At 37.1% G+C, this 18,596-nt stretch overlaps 1 protein-coding gene across 7 annotated transcripts in view; it reads right to left on the bottom strand.

Moving 5' to 3' along the window:
• Pcdh7 (protocadherin 7) overlaps nucleotides 1-18,596 on the bottom strand; it is a 409,627-nt gene that overhangs the window by 177,188 nt on the left and 213,843 nt on the right. For 2 of the 7 annotated variants that reach the window (XM_050149945.1, XM_050149946.1), the window contains exon 3: nucleotides 5,302-5,397. The exons of the other annotated variants lie outside the window; for them this stretch is intronic. In XM_050149945.1, the coding sequence (XP_050005902.1) occupies nucleotides 5,309-5,397 (89 nt within the window). In that variant the 3' untranslated portion in view covers nucleotides 5,302-5,308. The remainder of the gene's footprint in view (nucleotides 1-5,301; nucleotides 5,398-18,596) is intronic. 7 annotated transcript variants of the gene reach the window in all.

Here is an 18,596-nt window from a genome sequence, read left to right as displayed (position 1 = left end):
GGAGCAATAATTATCTATTTGCTGACGAAAAATACTTTTCCTTCCCAGAATGTCTTGCTCTCCAGGCAGTTGGTAAGGCCCTCCGTGAGTTTCTGTTTGGGGTCCCAACCTTCAGGATCCTGAAGCTAAAACTTATATTTTCTTCCTTCTTTTCCTCTCCTGTCTCTTTATTTCTGCATTTGTCTAGATCTTAAGCATTTCTTTTCTTGTACTTTAGGATGTTTTACTCTTTCTTTAAAGCCCTCATGCCCATGACATGGCTGCTTGTCTGCCATGTGGGTATTTATAAATGGCAGAATTTACTCTATACCACTCTCCATCTTCCTTCCCTGGCAGTTCCTGCAATTTACAGCTTGAGTGCCCTGGAAGTTCTCTTCTGAACTCTAATAAAACTGTTCTCAAGCTTTTATGGTTTTTGTTGTTGTTCTTAAATTCTTGTATTAAGAAACCCATATTGGACTTTGATTTTTCTCATTAACATATGGCACCCCAGGTAACACACACATCTGAATCTAACACACACACACACACACACACACACATCTGAATACATAACACACACCCACACAACAAACACAGTGTTATGTATATATACATACATAACAACACTTCAAAATTACAGCAGTTTTTCTTTTTAAAATAAGTGTTTTTGTCTTTTGAAATAAGTGTTTTTGAAGATTTATGCAGCAAGTCTGCGGCAATATAAGATAATTAATTGCATGATCATAGTAGTCCATGCCACTGAGTAAAAGCAAGGTCTCAGATTCCTACTTGAGGGAACGACTCTAGAGACAAACGTTAATACCTTCATTCTCAGTGACAAGTCATTCTCAACTAACTTAGCATCTCCACTGTACAGATGACGAATCATACTTCTGTCAGTCACTGGCAAAGCTGAAGCAAAATCCCAATTTCTAAACTCTCTAGTCTTCCATGTTTTATCAAAATCCAGAAATGGCACTGAAGATGATGTAGTCCAAGAGACTTAGGTTTATGCAGTAGGTGAGTGTGTAAAGGGGTTTAATGCAAAAGCTCCCTGTGTTCATTCTGCTCATTACCATACTAAATGGGCGATATTAGATACTCTACTCATGACTTATGCCTTCAATAGCAGTGAGAAACAAAGCAGACAGACGTTCCTTGTTCTTTTAAAAATTTACCTAAGAGTCCTATATTTAACGTGATACCTAAAGAGCAATGGTTTGCGGTCTGAATATCAAGAAATCAGAGGGGGACATGCATATACTCATGCAACTTAGTAAACAACAGTTGGTAATACAGAAAAAAAAAGAATGTATGTAGGCACTGGAGTGTTTGAGAAAATTAAGTCAAGCACTGCAATTACCGCATGGAAGAGTTTCATTAAGAAGACATAGGTTTACAATATATATAAAGCACATTTGAAAATAGAAGTCCTGAGCAGGGTCAGGGCAAAGGCATGTGGCATGAAAACTGTACTCTGCCAGCAAATTAATTAAATTTCACAGCTTCAGAAAGCCCATATATTCCGTGCCGGCCCTCACTGAGAGGTAGATGTGCAGGGCCTCTGAGAGCGTGCTGTAATCTACTCATAAATAGAACTCGCCAAGGGACATTGACAGCAGTTTGGCATTAAACAAGAGTACATAAGTGAGGAACGTACTTTGTAGTCGCTTTTCTTAGCACAGCTCTGACAGCACATGCCTCACCCAGGTTTTATTCCCATTTTGCTCTAGTTTGACCTCTGTGAAACTTATTGTTATAGATGAGCTCATATTATTATCAGATAGGTCAATAATTTGAACTCAGGAATCTTCTTTTTTCTCTACTTAATACTATCAACTTAAGAATATTATTTTCTTACTGTTAAATTTACTTGTTTTTTTTTGGTAAAGATTTACTTTAATAAAGATCGAGTTCTTTCAAAAATTCTTTATGCTTCTAAATTTTATGCTTGTAATCAATCTATTTATTTATTGCCTACAGTAACATACATACATGAAAATTCTGTCCAAAGACTTAGTTATAAACTCTGTTTCTTTTTCAAGCCTGAAGACATTGCAATGAAATTACTAGACACTTCCAGGAGATTGTATATTAGTATAAAAGAGGATTGCCCATCCTGAATTTCTTGTTTTATGAAAAAAAGAACATTTTGATTTAACGGAGAAAATGATAACAACCAGAACACTAGAAGGATCTGCAACCAAGTAATGAAAAAAATTAAATGGCTGAGCTGTGAACCAGGGAAAAGTATATGGAAAGGCAGAAATATCTAGACATTATAACGTAGTGTCAGTCTGAATTTAAATCCGAAAATACTTTCATTTGGAAAAGGCCACTTGTTTTTCCTTTTCCCAAAGGGAGTATCAATAAACAGATATAAGTCAAAGGGAGGTAGATTTCAGCTCAAAAAATACCCAGGAGTGGGGAATGGAGTGTGGCAAAGGGACAGAAAGAGGGAGAGGAGGAGAGAGGAGAAAAGGTGGAGAACTGAAATACGCTAAAGTAGAGTGGGCGACCTTTATGTTTCGTGCCACTGAGATTATTCATGCACACGGGAGAAAATCACACAGATAGGGAGGATACATGCCTAATCTAATACTGGATTTGTGGACTGTCACTTTTAAAATTGTATGAGTAATAACAAACAAACAAACATGTATCCTATGCACCAGTCACTCCACACACAAACTGGTCTGTCCATCAATGGACCTAAAATGAATTCATTCAATTTGAACTTATCAGGAGAATGTGGTCAGGTGCAAGATTTAGACATACACCTTACTTCTCTATTGTCCTATTTCAACTGTATTCTCTTGGTACAATATTTTAAATTCAAGATGCATATCTCAAAATTAATGCATTTGGCCTTATCACACTGAGAAGTGTTGTTCCCACAAAAGTAGTCATCCCAGACATTTAGAGCAAAGATTTTTTTAAAATAAAGGAAATATCAGTGCATAAATAATACTCCTCTTTCCCAGTCCCACTGATTTGTTTTACTTTACAATATTTAAGTTTGTTCAGTATTTATTTTTCAGTAACATTTTCTTCATTAAAAATTTATTTTAAATTTAATACATTTTTTTTTTGTTTGAGACAGGGTTTCTCTGTACCTTTGGAGACTGTCCTGGAACTAGCTCTTGTAAACCAGGCTGGCCCTGAACTCACAGAGATACACCTACCTCTTCCTTCCAAGTGTTGGGATTAAAGACATCTACCACCCCTACCAGCTAATTTTAATAATTTTTTAGAACTTTCTGATTCTTTCTATAAAAGATAATTTTCTCTGCTTGCTTTAATCACTACATCTAAATTTTAAGTTTCCTCTCTTCTATAATATATATTCATAAGTTTATTTTCATATTGGTATACATTTCCTTCATATAATGTAAGGTATAATTTTTGTGGTTCATACCTTTCAAATCTATTAAGCCTTTCTTGAAATTTTAGCTTTCATAAGATATAAGACTGTTGGGTTCTTTTCTATCATTTTATTTGGTAAATTTGTTGAATTAAATAATCATTTTGTGTATGTATAATAATTTCACACCTTTTAAGAAGTATAGATGCTAAAACTGAAGGAATATATTAATTATATCTGGAAAAAATTATATTGAGTAACCTCAGAAATTAATAAAGGCCAAAAGTCACAATCTACTGGAAATATGAAAGAAACAATAATATATAGGAATGTAAATGAGGAAAAAAACTTTTGTTCATGTGAGGGCAAACAAAATGACTGCTCTGTAAACTGCCATTCAACACATGCACCCTGAAGACACAATCAGGGATGGGTGAATTTCTGTCCTGTAGAAATATAAAGGTCATTGTGACATGGCATGGGATGAATCAGAAACTACTCAAAATACTCCTTACTTTAAGAGAATCCTGAATGACCTTGGTTACTTAGAACATCACAGATAGACCTTTTATAAGTAATACATGTATGTCGATAAATTTAGGAGAAAATAGAAGCCAACATTCTGACATAGTGACCTCTAAATAGGCTGTAAACGTACATTTTCCCAATAGGCATCGATGAAATGTTCTTTACATAAAGTGATCCAACTACACAAACACATGTGGACATGAGCAACAGAATCTGTTGAGTAAAATGTGGTGGCCAGAGATTTTGTTGTATTCAGGCCAAAGTCACTAAGACATAAAGAATAAAAGCATGGGCCCAAGACAAAGTCTGAAGGGGAATAAAGCCGTGATCATTTGATAGGAAGCCATATGTTTCTAATTAAAGATTAATCATCTAACCTGAGATGCATTACCTTTCCAGATTTGCTGACATTTTAACATACTTAGAGACAGTGAAACAACTCTTCACGATCTCTGAAATCCAGCTACACATGTGTAACTAGAAGTGATTTGCTCTCTTAGTACATGTCTGGTCTAAGAACTGTATACACAGTTTTTCCACACACAACACACTTAAAGACACACTCGTTTTTCCTTAAAGACCTCTGCCTACAATCTTCCTAGCCCAAAGGTAGGATTCTGTTCACACATCTCAAAGAATCAGAAAAAGCCGCAACAAGCCCGTGCAGGAGCCAGACAGACGAGTTCCACCAGTGGAAGAGGAAATCAAGACGACAGGCGTTGCCCCTGAATGACTAAGAGCTTATGTTTTATTGGTCATGACTCTGCTAGACTCATGCCCTGGGGGTTCAGTTCCTTTCAAAATGTAACACTCTGAATTCAGGGTATCTTGGGACAGCCTGCAAGCAACAATCTCTTCCATCTTCCTCAAATGCCACCAGATGAGTTGACAAAAATAGAAGCTTTCCTGGTAGTAATTAGCAGGCACTATACTTTCACATCAGAGTGGCAGTTTTGAAATAGATTCAGATATGTGTGGTCTGACTTACACCTAAGATTTTATAACCCAGTGAACAAGTATTAAAGTGAATGCTATCATTTTGTACAATGCTTCTAAAATGCAAATAAGACTGAATTCTCAATTAAAATCCACAACGTATTTTTATTTTACTCTTGATGTATGGCATCAGTATTTGTAGAATGCTGAAAGTGACAACTGATAAATGCAGGATCATTTCTCTCCAATTGGTAGAACATAACATGCTCTAGAGAATAATATCAATAATTCTTCTGTATTCTATATAAAAAAATATCTGCGATTTTGGAGGGAATTCTGCGATGAGCCATGTTTGATATGTAAAGAGAAAACACACCCAACCCTCTTCTGTTTTTACGCTCTGTGTAGTGGATAATGGAGTCGTCTAGGTGTAAAGAGAGACAGAGCTGCGGTGGAATGCTCAGAAGCAGGGCAGCTGAGGACCGCCATACCTGTTGATTAATGGAGAGGCCTTAACAGCACTCTTCTTCCATGCGTCTTGCCATGAGGAAAGGGAAGGAAGGGAAAGGTAGTGATGGCAGCAACACCTGGGGAAGGGAGATGGTGAAATATGTAAAGGGAATATCAGCAGTGGCTGCACCCGGTGTCCATCCACAGACTGTGGTATCCATTCACAGGCTGTGTCAACAAAACCATTTCCAAAAACTTAGTTTCTGCTTTCTTTCCTTGAAAGAATATAAATCTCAAGAATAACGCTAACAAACTAGTTTTTTTGGGGTTTTGTTTTTTTGTTAGTGTTTTTTCTTTCTTTCCTTCTTCCTTCCTTCCTTCCTTCCTTCCTTCCTTCCTTCCTTCCTTCCTTCCTTCCTTCCTTTCTTTCTTTCTTTCTTTCTTTCTTTCTTTTTTTTTTTTTACAGGGATTCTCTGCATAGCTCTGGCTGTCTTGGACCTTGCTCTGTAGACCATGTAGGCCTCTGCCTCCAGACTGTGGCTATTCATCATGAACTTATGTCCAATTCTCACATTTCAGCTAAACAGAGCAGCTTAAAGCCGTACATTAGGACATGGGTATGAATTTCTAAAATAGGAAAAACAATTATAGGATGACATTAACACAGGGGCTTTCCAATAGTCAGGGTTATGTTACCTCTGTCTGCTGCCACTACCCAGTTGATACCCAACTGACACAAAAAGGGCTTCTTTTTCTTGTTCTCCTAAGGATACACAACTTTAACATCAAAATAACTTCTATAATTAATGAAAAAGCTATTTAGTTTAGTAGCAGTCCACAAACCTTGTGAGGTCAATCCAACGAAATTTGTCAAAATATTCATGCTTAGTATATTAAACATTATTTGTGGTGCGTGATAGTTTCAGTAAATAGTTATATAGAAAAAAAGAAATATTTTAAAAGAGTTGATATTAATAAATTATTTGTACTTTAATTATAATTATTTTAATACCAGTGTGTGAAATAAATCTACACATGAAAGCAAGACTTGCTACACACATTATCTTTGTTTGGTTTTTAAAGACATCTTTGATTTTTTATGTTTATATTCAGTTGAGAACTACGCAAGAAGTGTATCTTTTGAATAGTTTATTTAACGAAGTTTAGACATTGTAAAAGTTAACTTGCACATTAAAATGCATTTATTACGGAAATGTAAAATAAAAAGCTAGATCTATAAAAAACATTGCCCAAGAATTAGAAATAGCAGTTAATTTTCCTTTATATAAAAACTAAGTTGACTCACAGAAAAATATTTTTTAGTGTATTTATGACCAAAAGGCAGCAACATTGTTGAAGTTTTCTTGTAAAGACAAGGATTTGCGCAACGATGTGTTTGCATTCTTCTTTCTAAAAGTAATTTCAACTTTTAATCCCAATGTTTAGGAAAGCTGCTATCAGAAAAATCTTTGAGGTTTGGAACACAGTAATCCTTTTGGTCTTTTCATGATCCTGTTTAGACAGTATGTCTCAAAATGTTCCAGTTTCTTTACATCTTTTATCTCTGACAAGCTTCTGATTGGCCTTCCTCTCTCTTTAACAGGAAACACCTAAAGCTTAGGCAATAGTATTAGTCAGTTCTTAAATTGAGAAATCTTGGAAACTAATTCCTATCATCAGAGATTAACATCACAGCAATCTGGAGGTAGTACTACGTAGGCCTGTTGAATCAAAAGAAACATCTCCACACTACAAACTCAATTATCTGATGGGCCATACTCTTTTCCTGATGTTTGGTCATGATTCTTACTTTTAACTATTGTGTATTTAATTTAAAATGTCACTCCACAAAGCATTTTTAAGTTTAAATTACTTTCAAAAATTAAAACCTACAAAGTCCAGTAATAAATATTTTTTAAATTAAACCAAACTATTCACATATTTAAATACTACTGGGTGATTATTTTAGGATCAGAAAATGCTTCAACTTTGGATGAATAAAATGTGGGAATCTTGCAAGCCAAGAAAAAAAAAATAGAATCCACATGCTCTGAGTTTGCAGCCAGACGGTTACATTTAATGTGGTGAAATAGACTGTTTTGAGAATAGATCCCTAATACATTAAAGTTTTCAGAGATAATTAAATCTTTGTTTGGTCTAAGGAAATGTATGTGTTTATATATTATCGATTGTATAATTGAAACTTTTCAGAAATAAGAAAGTAACTTCGGTAAATGTACGTACACTAAAAGAGAGGAATACTTATATTACAACTGATCAAGTCAAGTAGAATAATTTTATAAATAGCTGTGTAAAATTGAATATAGAAGTTTCTCAAGCAAGAAAAATAAAAACTGCTAATTTGAAAGGTAGGGATCAAGGTAATGAAAGAAAATTTGCTATTAGTTAGGCATTCCTGGTAGAAATTATGTTCATGATGAATGATACAAGCTAGATTTCATGTAGCAATAAGAAGAAAGGGATGGGTTGTCACTTTCATGAATCCAAGAATTCTGGTGGGAAGTTGATCTTTTCTATAATGAGACGCTGACATCTGTAATGATGCTATAAGAGTGTGAGGAACTTTCACAAAATATAGTAACATGGAAAACACTATCCAAAAGGCCATTAACTCTGATTCTTGTACCTTCTAAATGCAGAAAAATGTATGACGCTGCTTGCAAAGTTCGTATTTCTTAGGTGTTGTGACTGGTGTCTGTGTGCTTTAGTGAATTAAACTCAGAAAGCTCTGGTGATCTTTAAGGGCAAAGAAGAACACAAATGTTATCTTCCAAGTGGCTAGAAAATTATGAACAAAGTATCAAAAGCGGTTGGGCATTAGAAGAAAAGAGATTAATGGAATACACTTGATTGACAATACACACACTGAGCTGCCTTCTAAACATTGAGGAAAGTGGGGACAAAAGGTTGGACTAAAGAAACAAGGCACCATAGAACCTTCATCTGGCGATGGATGGAGATGGAGACAGAGACCCACATTGGAGCACCGGACTGAGCTCCCAAGTTCCAAATGAGGAGCAGAAAAAGGGAGAACATGAGCAAGGAAGTCAGGACCACGAGGGATTCACCTACCCACTGAGACAGTGGGGCTGATCTATTGGGAGCTCACCAAGGCCAGGTGGACTGGGACTGAAAAAGCATGAGATAAAACCGGACTCTATGAACGTGGCAGACAATGAGGGCTGATGAGAAGCCAAGGACAATGGCACTGGGTTTTGATCCTACTTCATGTTCTGGCTTTGTGGGAGCCTAGCCAGTTTGGATGTCCACCTTCCTAGACCAGGATGGAGGGGGGAGGACCTTGGACTTTCCACAGGGCAGGGAACCCTGACTGCTCTTTGGACCGGAGAGGGAGGGGGAGAGGAGTGGGGGAGGGGGAGAGGAGTACGGGGGAGAAGGAGGGAAATTGGAGGCAGGGAGGAGGCAGAAATTTTTTCAAGAAAAAAAAAAGAAACAAGGCTAAGTGTGCACACAAAAATGTCAGGGAGAGTGCACCCCTCGCAGTCCTGAGTTCCTTGCTCGTGCTCTTTCTCCTTCTGCTCCTGATTTGGACCTTGGGATTTCAGTCCGGTGCTCCAAAGTGGGTCTCTGTCTCTGTCTCTTTTCATCACCTGATGAAGGCTAATATTCAGGAGGATGCCTATATGTTTTTCTTTGGGTTCTCCTTGATCCTACTGCACGTATTGGCTTTGTGAGAGCCTAGGCAGTTTAGTTGCTCAGCTTCCTAGACCTGGATGGAGGTGGGTGGTCCTTGGACTTCCCACAGGGCAGGGAACCCTGATTGCTCTTTGGGCTGACGAGGGAGGGGGACTTGGTTGGGGGAGGGGGAGGGAAATGGGAGGCGGCGGTGGGGAAGAGACAGAAAGCTTTAATAAATAAATAAAAATAAAAATTAAAAATTAAAAAAAAAATGTCAGGGAGGTTGTGGAGTTCTCTCAGCCGATACGGACCTTGTGATGGGGAAAGCTGTAGAAGTATGTGTGGTGTAGAAGAAATACTAAATAAGATGGGACAAGGATGTGACTTAATCTGTGGGGGTCCTGTCCTTTGTCTGATTCTCTGGATTTGTTTCTAATAGCCTGGTGTACGAGGAACCATGATATGCATGGAAGACCCACAGATTCTCGTTGTCCGGACTATTTTCCTTAGCCTTTTGGTGACACGAGCCTGAAAAAAGGTATTTTCTGTGGGAACTGAAAAACAGATATTTCTGTTGTTTTTATCTAAGTTGTTCTATTGCTCATAAAGATTCAGGAGTCAGATATTGGGGTAAAAACCTGATAGATCAAAGAAGCACCAAGGAGCCTCCAGCTAACTTTCTCTCTACACTCCCTAGACCAAAAAGTAAGCCCCCAAACGCCCAAATCTCCATGTCCTTTCTCTCTTTCTGTGCGTTTGCTTCTCTGATACTCTATGATTAAGTCCTGCCAACTACTTGCTGGATTTACCTCGATTCCACTTTATTAATATAGTCACAGGATGTCGTTGTACAATCAAATATCCTGCAACATATTTTAGCTCTAGATCTGAGTAAAACACTCCACCGTCAGTTGCTTCCAGTCACAGATTACCCAGTGTATTCTTTGTCTGACTCCATGCTTTAGGTGATGAGATATTTGGGGTTTTCTCTCATCTTATGTCTTGGTAATAGCTGCTGAATAATATGAAGAAGGTTACCTTTGCTATCATAATGATAGTATCTGTTGAATTATGGGAAGGGCTAGACTATTGAGAGGGTGGACCACGTTCATTCACTTTAACCATGTAATTAGGAACCTCCTTCAATTGCAACCAAAATAACCATACAGGGAAATAGATTCAGAAATTTTATAAGGGTTGATCCCAAATTTCCTGAGAAACCTCCACACTGCTTTCCAGAGTGGTTGCACAAGTTTGCATTCCCACCAGCAATGGATGAGTGTACCCCTTTCTCCACAACCTCTCCAGCAAAGGCTATCATTGGTGTTTTTTATTTTTGCCATTCTGACAGGTGTAAGATGGTATCTTAAAGTTGTCTTGATTTGCATTTCCCTGATCGCTAAGGAAGTTGAGCATGACCTTAGGTGTCTTTTGGCCATTTGAACTTCTTCTGTTGAGAGATCTCTGTTCAACTCAGTGCCCCATTTTATAATTGGGTTGATTAGCCTTTTACGGTCTAGTTTCTTGAGTTCTTTATATATTTTGGAGATCAGACCTTTGTCAGTTGTGGGGTTGGTGAAGATCTTCTCCCAGTCAGTGGGTTGCCTTTCTGTCTTAGCAACAGTGTCCTTTGCTTTACAGAAGCTTCTCAGTCTCAGGAGGTCCCATTTATTCAATGAGGCCCTTACTGTCTGTGCTGCTGAGCCTTTGCTGGAGAGGTTGTGAAGAAAGGGGTACACTCATCCATTGCTGGTGGGAATGCAAACTTGTGCAACCACTCTGGAAAGCAGTGTGGAGGTTTCTCAGGAAATTTGGGATCAACCTACCCATGGACCCAGCAATACCACTCTTGGGAATATACCCAAGAGAGGCCTTATCACACAACAAAAGTATATGCTCTACTATGTTTATAGCAGCATTGTTTGTAATAGCCAGAACCTGGAAACAACCTAGATGCCCTTCAATTGAAGAATGGATGAAGAAAGTATGGAATATATACATATTAGAGTACTACTCAGCAGTAAAAAACAAGGACTTCTTGAAGTTTGCAGGCAAATGGATGGAAATAGAAAACATTATCCTGAGTGAGGTAAGCCAGACCCAAAAAGAGGAACATGGGATGTTCTCACTCATATTTGGTTTCTAGCCATAAATAAAGGACATTGAACCTATAATTCGGGTTCTTAGAGAAGCTAAATAAGAAGGAGAACCCAAAGAAAATCATATAGGCATCCTCCTGAATATTAAACTTCATCAGGCGATGAAAGGAGACAGAGACAGAGACCCACATTGGAGCACCGGACTGAAATCTCAAGGTCCAAATCAGGAGCAGAAGGAGAGAGAGCACAAGCAAGGAACTCAGGACCGCGAGGGGTGCACCCATACACTGAGACAATGGGGATGTTCTATCGGGAACTCACCAAGGCCAGCTGGCCTGGGTCTGAAAAAGCCTGGGTCAAAACTGGTCTCGCTGAACATAGCGGACAAGGAGGACTACTGAGACCTCAAGAACAATGGCAACGGGTTTTTTATTCTACTGGACCTATTGGTTTCGTGGGAGCCTAGGCAGTTTCGTGAATGCTCACCTTACTAGACCTGGATGGAGGTGGGTGGTCCTTGGACTTCCCACAGGGCAGAGAACCCTGATTGCTTTTTGGGCTGACGAGGGAGGGAGACTTGATTGGGGGTGGGGGAGGGAAAGGGGAGGCGGCGGTGGGGAAGAGACAGAAATCTTTAATAAATAAATAAATTAAAAAAAACTAGATCTAGAAAGCAATGTTTTATTCAGGTTTCAAGAAACTTTAGTGACCATCCATTATATACTAGATAATATCCTAGTAGTTGGAGATACTATGTTGAGCAAGATACTTTAAGATGTTCATCCTTACATTAATGGATTCTAAAGTTAAAAGGTCTGATACTGAATAACTGCATACATACATGTATGTACCAGCCGTCCTACCAACATATCTAAAAATAATTTTCAAAAGAATTTTTTAATTATAAAATAAGAATATTGTAATCATTCACACCTTGGTTTTATATATAATGACAATTTAGGTTATAAAAGTAGTGGTTGTCCTGTGTATGTTTTTACGCCTATAGCATACATATTCTAGATCTCACAATGAGCTCAAGATAAGCAGTTGTGATCACCTGAGAACTTGCATTTCTACCTCTCCAGAGTCATTGTTTTGAAGCACATTGCAGTACAAATGACATGTAGTAACAGCCAAGATTACTACACTGAGACTTAAAACCTAACTCAATCTATCCTTCTCCAATTGTTCATTCCTAGAACTTCATTGGCTTTCAGCTTTTCTTTGACATATCTCACTTTTGCAACTAATATTTTGTTACCTACCTCCTTCTAGTAACAACTACCATAGTCTAATCCCGCTAAAGCAAACAACAGCTGTCAATTCTGAGTCCATTACACCACATAACCACAGGAATCCACTCAGAATCAGGAAGCGTTTCCTTCGTAGAAAAAGGCTTAGGTCTTGGATACAATCGGCAGAAGCTACGCAAAGGCATTTTGAGTTTACCCAAGTGAAAATGAAAACAAAATGGAAGGCTTCCTTTGTAAAGCAGAAATAACTCCACTCAGCACTGTTATTTATAATCTTCAAACCTCAAGGAATGATTATTCATAGATTCGCAGAATGGGAGCGAATCACAACATTCTGTTCACCCAATCCCTCACTCGAAATACTCTGCCCGCTGTTCGTAGTTAATGCATTTTAATTTATTTTTAAAATACAAGTTGTTCTTTGGCTACGAAGCATCTCAGACACTCGCTAAAACTTTTTTAAAATTATTTCCCCCTCAACCTGTTCACATACACCCAAACAGATAAGCAATATGCTCAGGGCTGGAATTCAGCTAACACATAGACCACCTTTTTCAATACCATAATTTAAATTACATGAAATAAAATAGTAACTTTGGGCAATGCTGTTCCTTCAAATCATATATCTCTTTTTCATTATGTATGTATGTATTCATAATGTTTTATTTCGAGCCTATAAAATATGGTATACTCTTGAGAAATCTGACAGATGATAAATCTGCAGAAGGGGAGGCCATGTGCATGTGTTTTCATACTTCTGCATAACTGCTGAATTCTTTGTATTTCAATCAGCTGTCTTCACTGGTGGATGATCAGCAAATTTAATAAACAGCAGATTGGTCGAGTAATGTATGGGGAAGACCTATTCCTCCCCCCTCCACCCGCTCTACTTACATGCTCTTTTATATTCTTGTTAAGTAAAGCATTTCCTGGATGGAGAGAACTTGAAAACAAGCCATATGTCACATGAATTCCACTCTAAAAAAAACAATAGCTGGGTTTATTTTAAGAATAGTGTAAAAGAAGAAACAGCATTTTTGTCTTTTAATCTCTCTATTTGTACATTATGCACAAAATTTTCGTGGTTTGCTGTTGCACATTTTTTACTGTGTTAAAAATATAACTTTATGAAGTTTTACATTGTGTGGCTAAGTGATTCTCAGTCGTTTAAACATTCATTTTGAATAGCCACTAATGTCTTATGTTTGGCAGTGTCCGGGATCAAACATAGACCCATAGAAATGCTAGGCAAGTGGCCTACCACTGAACAACATTCCAAACTATTAAAGAGAGTTTAATCTTAAAAAGCTTAACTCATAATCCTATTTTCAATTCAAATCTTACTGACCAAATACATTAGACTTCACTTCTGAAAATCTGATGTCAGAAACAAAAATAAAAGCAAGGCAAGAAGAAAAGTCCTGAGAAGTTTAACAGTTTTCAGCTACACATTTTAATTCTCTTTTATTTCACTATGTTTTTAATTTAAATAGACTTTCAAAATTCAGATTATGATTTAATTACATTTCTCCCCTCCCTTTCCTCCCTGCAAACATTCCCTTAAATACTTTCAAATTCATAACCTCTGTTTTTACTAATTGTTATTCCATGCACACACACACACAAGCAAACACATGTATTCCTAAATATAACTGTTCATCTGTATAATACTGCCTGTATATATGTCTCAGGGCTGAGGGTTTGAGCAGTTTGTGTGCTCCTCCCTGGGGAGGCCTATCTCTCTTGTTCCCAGCATTCTTTGGTTGCCCATGTTTCTTTGTGTAGCATTGAAGCCTCATGCATGGGCTTTTCTCCATTCAGTTTGTCATGTGCATTGGTGTGATATAGCTCATGTTTAGGTAGTCATGTTGCTGAGACTTAATGTGTGTAGCTTCTGGTGTTACTAGGAGACACAGTCTCACAGCAAACTCCCTGATGCTAAAATAGATATTTTATTTTGTCCCTCTCCCTTACTTCTTTCTGACCCCTCTCAGCTACCCTCCCTCCAACCCCTCCCATATCACCATTCCTCAAGTATATTTTAATGGTCTAATTTCTGGTAGAAGACAGAATAATTTAAGCATATTTCAATAGTTAAATGCATAGAGAATAATTGACGCAATCCTGAGTCCTGTTGCCTGCCATACCAAGCTGTCATAGGTCCTAGACTCAGATTCCAGGCCATATCATCAACTTTGACCAAGTTTTCCTCTGTTATGAATTCAATTAAAAATCCTACTCTAAACAAACAAATCCATTTCTATCCAATATCAGAAGTGGATGAGGAAATCAATCAAAAGCAGTATAGCCGTAGAATGTTATCTTCAGTGAAAGAGAAATGCTTCAGAAATAAATGCTTATTTTAAGGTTTCCTACATCAAATTCAGATTTGCACACCCAGGTCACACATGATTAGAAATGCCAAGGGCATAAATCTGGATGGGTACCTGCTTTGCAGATATTGCAGCAGCATCCTGTTTTACTAGGCATCACTGGACTATTCTCCAACACGTATATTAGATTCCTTTATAGAGACGATCATGTTCCTACAAGCCATAATTTCAATAAATCATACGATATATAACATTCATTCTCACATTTACATTACCAAGTATTTTATGAAGCAATTTTCCTAGGCATGGCGGTGAGACAGTTCAATGCTGTAAATAAATAAATAAGTACTACTTCAACATTAAACTTTTACCTCCATAGAAAAATAACTGCTGGAATCTTCCAAGAATGCAATTCACTATTAAGGAGAAGTCAGTGAACAGTTGGGTTTCTCTTGATTTGCATCCACAAAGGATTATTACCAGAAATATCCAAAGGACTTTATTATAGCAAGCACTGCTGAAGCCAAGGACAGTTATGGCTGGCTTCCAGTGCTAAGAAAAGGAGCATAAAAACTAATATACTGCAATACAGAAATGGTTATAATGAATAACTGGTGCTTTTACATTGGATTATCAGAGGATTTCAACAGAAACTTGATATACAAACTCTCTATACACATCCATCTGAAGACAAGAGGCTTCGTTGCTGTTTCTGAGATGTGTTCATTTTAGCACTGCCAAGTCTAAGCACTTTCTTAAGCTTGTATTTAAGAAAACTAAATCTCTAAAAAAAGAGCATTGGGTATACAGGGTATTTAAAATGAAAAAAAATGGTTAAGATCATCCACTGAACCAGCTCTGAAGCAATATTCTCAATATTTAAAAATATCCTTATACATTAGCAAACATACAATAATGCATGTTATTCTTAATGGGAGAAAACACCATAGAAAGGGTTAGGAAAACAAATCTTTAGATTAAATCTTGTATGTTTTTGTTAGCATTTTAGCTAAAAGGTTGTATCACATACCACGTTGATATTTTAAATAAAAGAAAAGATACATAGTGTTCAAGGTGCATATACTACAAACTTTCAAACTGTAATAGAACAACCTTTTCCTCTAAAGTCTATAACATCTTTAAATATACAAATTTCCGTATGGTAGCAGACTGTCACATCTGCAGTATATGAAGCCAATGACTTCCACAGACCACTTCCAAAATAAAATTACTTCTGAACATATTAATTGTTATTTCTGAGATAGGTTCTAACATGTTTAATCTGGACTGTGTGTGTGTGTGTTTTCACAGTAAGCAATGCAATGTTCTGTTCTTAAAGTTCATTCATAAATTTCAGAATATGTATGAAAAATACACAGCAACTTAAAAGTCAAATTTCTTGCATGTTAGTCTGTAAGATAAGATCTTTGCTCTTAGAAATCCACTTCAGGTACAACTAGGTAGTTCATAAAGTCGAATCAATAAGGAGACCTGTTAAATGAAGTGCAAAAATTATTTGAAATGTACCCTTTCAGTCTTGGGAATCAAGGGTAGTAACCTTCACTTAGTAATGATGTGTATCTGAGCAATAACCTGTAGCACCATTTCTCAGCTGCTAAAATGAAAATCTTGGAGGCAGGCATCTTGCTATGCAGCTACGCTGTGTTTTCTGTTCTCTCTCCCTCTGGTGAAGTTGGGAACAGCCCTAACCACTTTAGAAATGCCCTGCTTTCTTCTCAGAAGAAAATGGAAACCTCTTCACTAGTGAAGATAGATTTGATAATCACAAAAGAGCAGCAGGGACAGATGGGGGCTGAGAGTTGCTTAAAGACTAGGTCAATTCTAAGCAAACTAACCATGCCAACTTCCCAGTGGAAACAAGGATGTTTGCCTTCCTCTCTTTGAGACACACATCTTTTCTGAGTGTGCCATTCCAAAATGTGTGATCTTATAGGTTACAATTTAGAAAATCTGTTTTTCTTCACTTTATTTAGACATTTAAAAATTATTCTTCCTTTAGAAGAAAAAAATTACACATCTTAGATGCTGACTCCAGTGATATATGAATATATTATTGTAAGGCATAACCGCTAATAATTATTGAATGATTCATAGGATGCAATGGTAAGGATGAGAATGATGCAGTTTTTCTGTTTATACAATATGTATTCCTTTTCCGTATCTTCATGGCAATTGTTTAAAATGCTTTCCACTTTATTTGAACTGGTTACTATAGCTAATGAGTCTTAAAAGCTTAAGCAAGTTTAAGCAAGCTTAATAATTCAGATCATTGGCAGGTATAATTAAAGTAAGCATTCTCCAGAGAGTGAGGACGTGTTGCACATGTGTGCCCATGTCTTAAGAAGCTAAGACATGTTTTTAGTTTAATCATGTATGATAAAATAATTGTGTGAGTTCTCCAGAATTTTAAGGCAGTGATACACATATGAAATATTTGTACTACATTTATGAAGAGAAATTTGACAGAAAAAAATCCAATTTTATAAATTTAGCTGATTTTTTTTTTACCCAATTTGAAATGTGCAGCTTTACTGACAAAATTTTAAAAGTATTAAACAACTGGTTCAAGGATCATTTTTCACTGACTTCACTGAACAGTTTTCATAATTTAAAGGGAATTGTTGTTTCCACTATATTTTGAAATCTAGGAACCAAATTTAGAATCTGATTCCTAAGGTATAATTTCCTAGGTTCCTTACATAGCTTTATGCAAACTCACTACACCCATTACTCTCTCTCTCTCTCTCTCTCTCTCTCTCTCTCTCTCTCTCTCTCTCTCTCTCTCTCTCTGTGGGTGTGGGTGTGTGCGCGCGTGTGTGTAAACTACAATGATATATAACCATAAAATTTTAGAAGTGACTATAAACCTGATAGTCATCTTATATGGGACAATTTATGGTGTGGAAAGTCCTTATGTATATTTGTTGTTTTTATTGAATAATAAATAAAGAAACTGCTTTTAGCCTATAGCAGGACAGAACAGAGCTAGGCAAAACTGAATGCTGGGAGAAAGGAGGCCGAGTCAAAGAGACAATATGTAGCTGCCAGAGGGGAAAGACAAGAGCTGACAGCTGGAACCTTGCCAATAAGCCACAGCCATGTGAAACTATAATACAAGAGGTAGCTAATAAGAACCTAATATGCCAAGTAGTGATTTAATTAATACAGTTTCTGTGTGGTAATTTTGAGTTTGGGTAGTCAGGAACAAACAAGTGGGCTCCTACAACAAATTTATATTACCATGTTATTCTGAAATACATCAACAAACAAAACCAACACAAATAAAATGGCATCTATTAGTCCCTTTCTGATCTAGTGACATAAATACTGGGCTTGAGCCAAAGTCATGATCAAATTAGTTCATGATAATGAAATAAGAAATTGATTTATGCAAAAGTCTGAAAAATTCACTGATGTGGGATTCCTCTTTGTAAGCTGTGATTACTATTAATGAATAGAGAAACTGTTCTGGACCTATAGTAGGGCAGAACTTACCTAGGCTGGGAAAACAAAATGCTGGGAGGAAGAAGGTGGAGTCAGAGCTATGCCATGGAGCTACCACCAGAGGTAGACATGGTGAAACCTTGCTGGTAGGCCATGAGCCTTGTGGTAAAATTAATATAAAGAGATGGGTTAATTCTAGAAGTAAGAGCTAGCTAACAATACACTAAAGTTATTGGCCAAACATTGATTAAATTAATACAGTGATGTAGGAGGGTCTTCTGTTTTGTATTGATTTCATTGGTTAAATAAAGAAACTGCCTTTTGATAGTACAGAAAATGAGGTAGGCAGAGTAGACAGAACAGGATGCTGGGTAGAAGTCAGTGTGGCAGATGCCATGGCTCTCTGGTCCGAGACGAACATAGGCTAGAATCTTGATGGTAAGCCACAGTCATGTGGTGATACACAGATTTATTAGAAATGGGTTAATTAAGATGTGAGAGTTAGCCAAGAAGAGGCTAGAGATG

Source organism: Alexandromys fortis, unplaced genomic scaffold, assembly GCF_014885135.2.
Source record: "Alexandromys fortis isolate MF-2015 unplaced genomic scaffold, M_Fortis_MF-2015_v1.1 scaffold_0, whole genome shotgun sequence".
NCBI classification, from domain to species: Eukaryota; Metazoa; Chordata; class Mammalia; order Rodentia; family Cricetidae; genus Alexandromys; species Alexandromys fortis.
The sequence above is the reverse complement of the archived record's forward strand: the minus strand, read 5'-3'. Positions and strand labels throughout refer to the sequence as shown.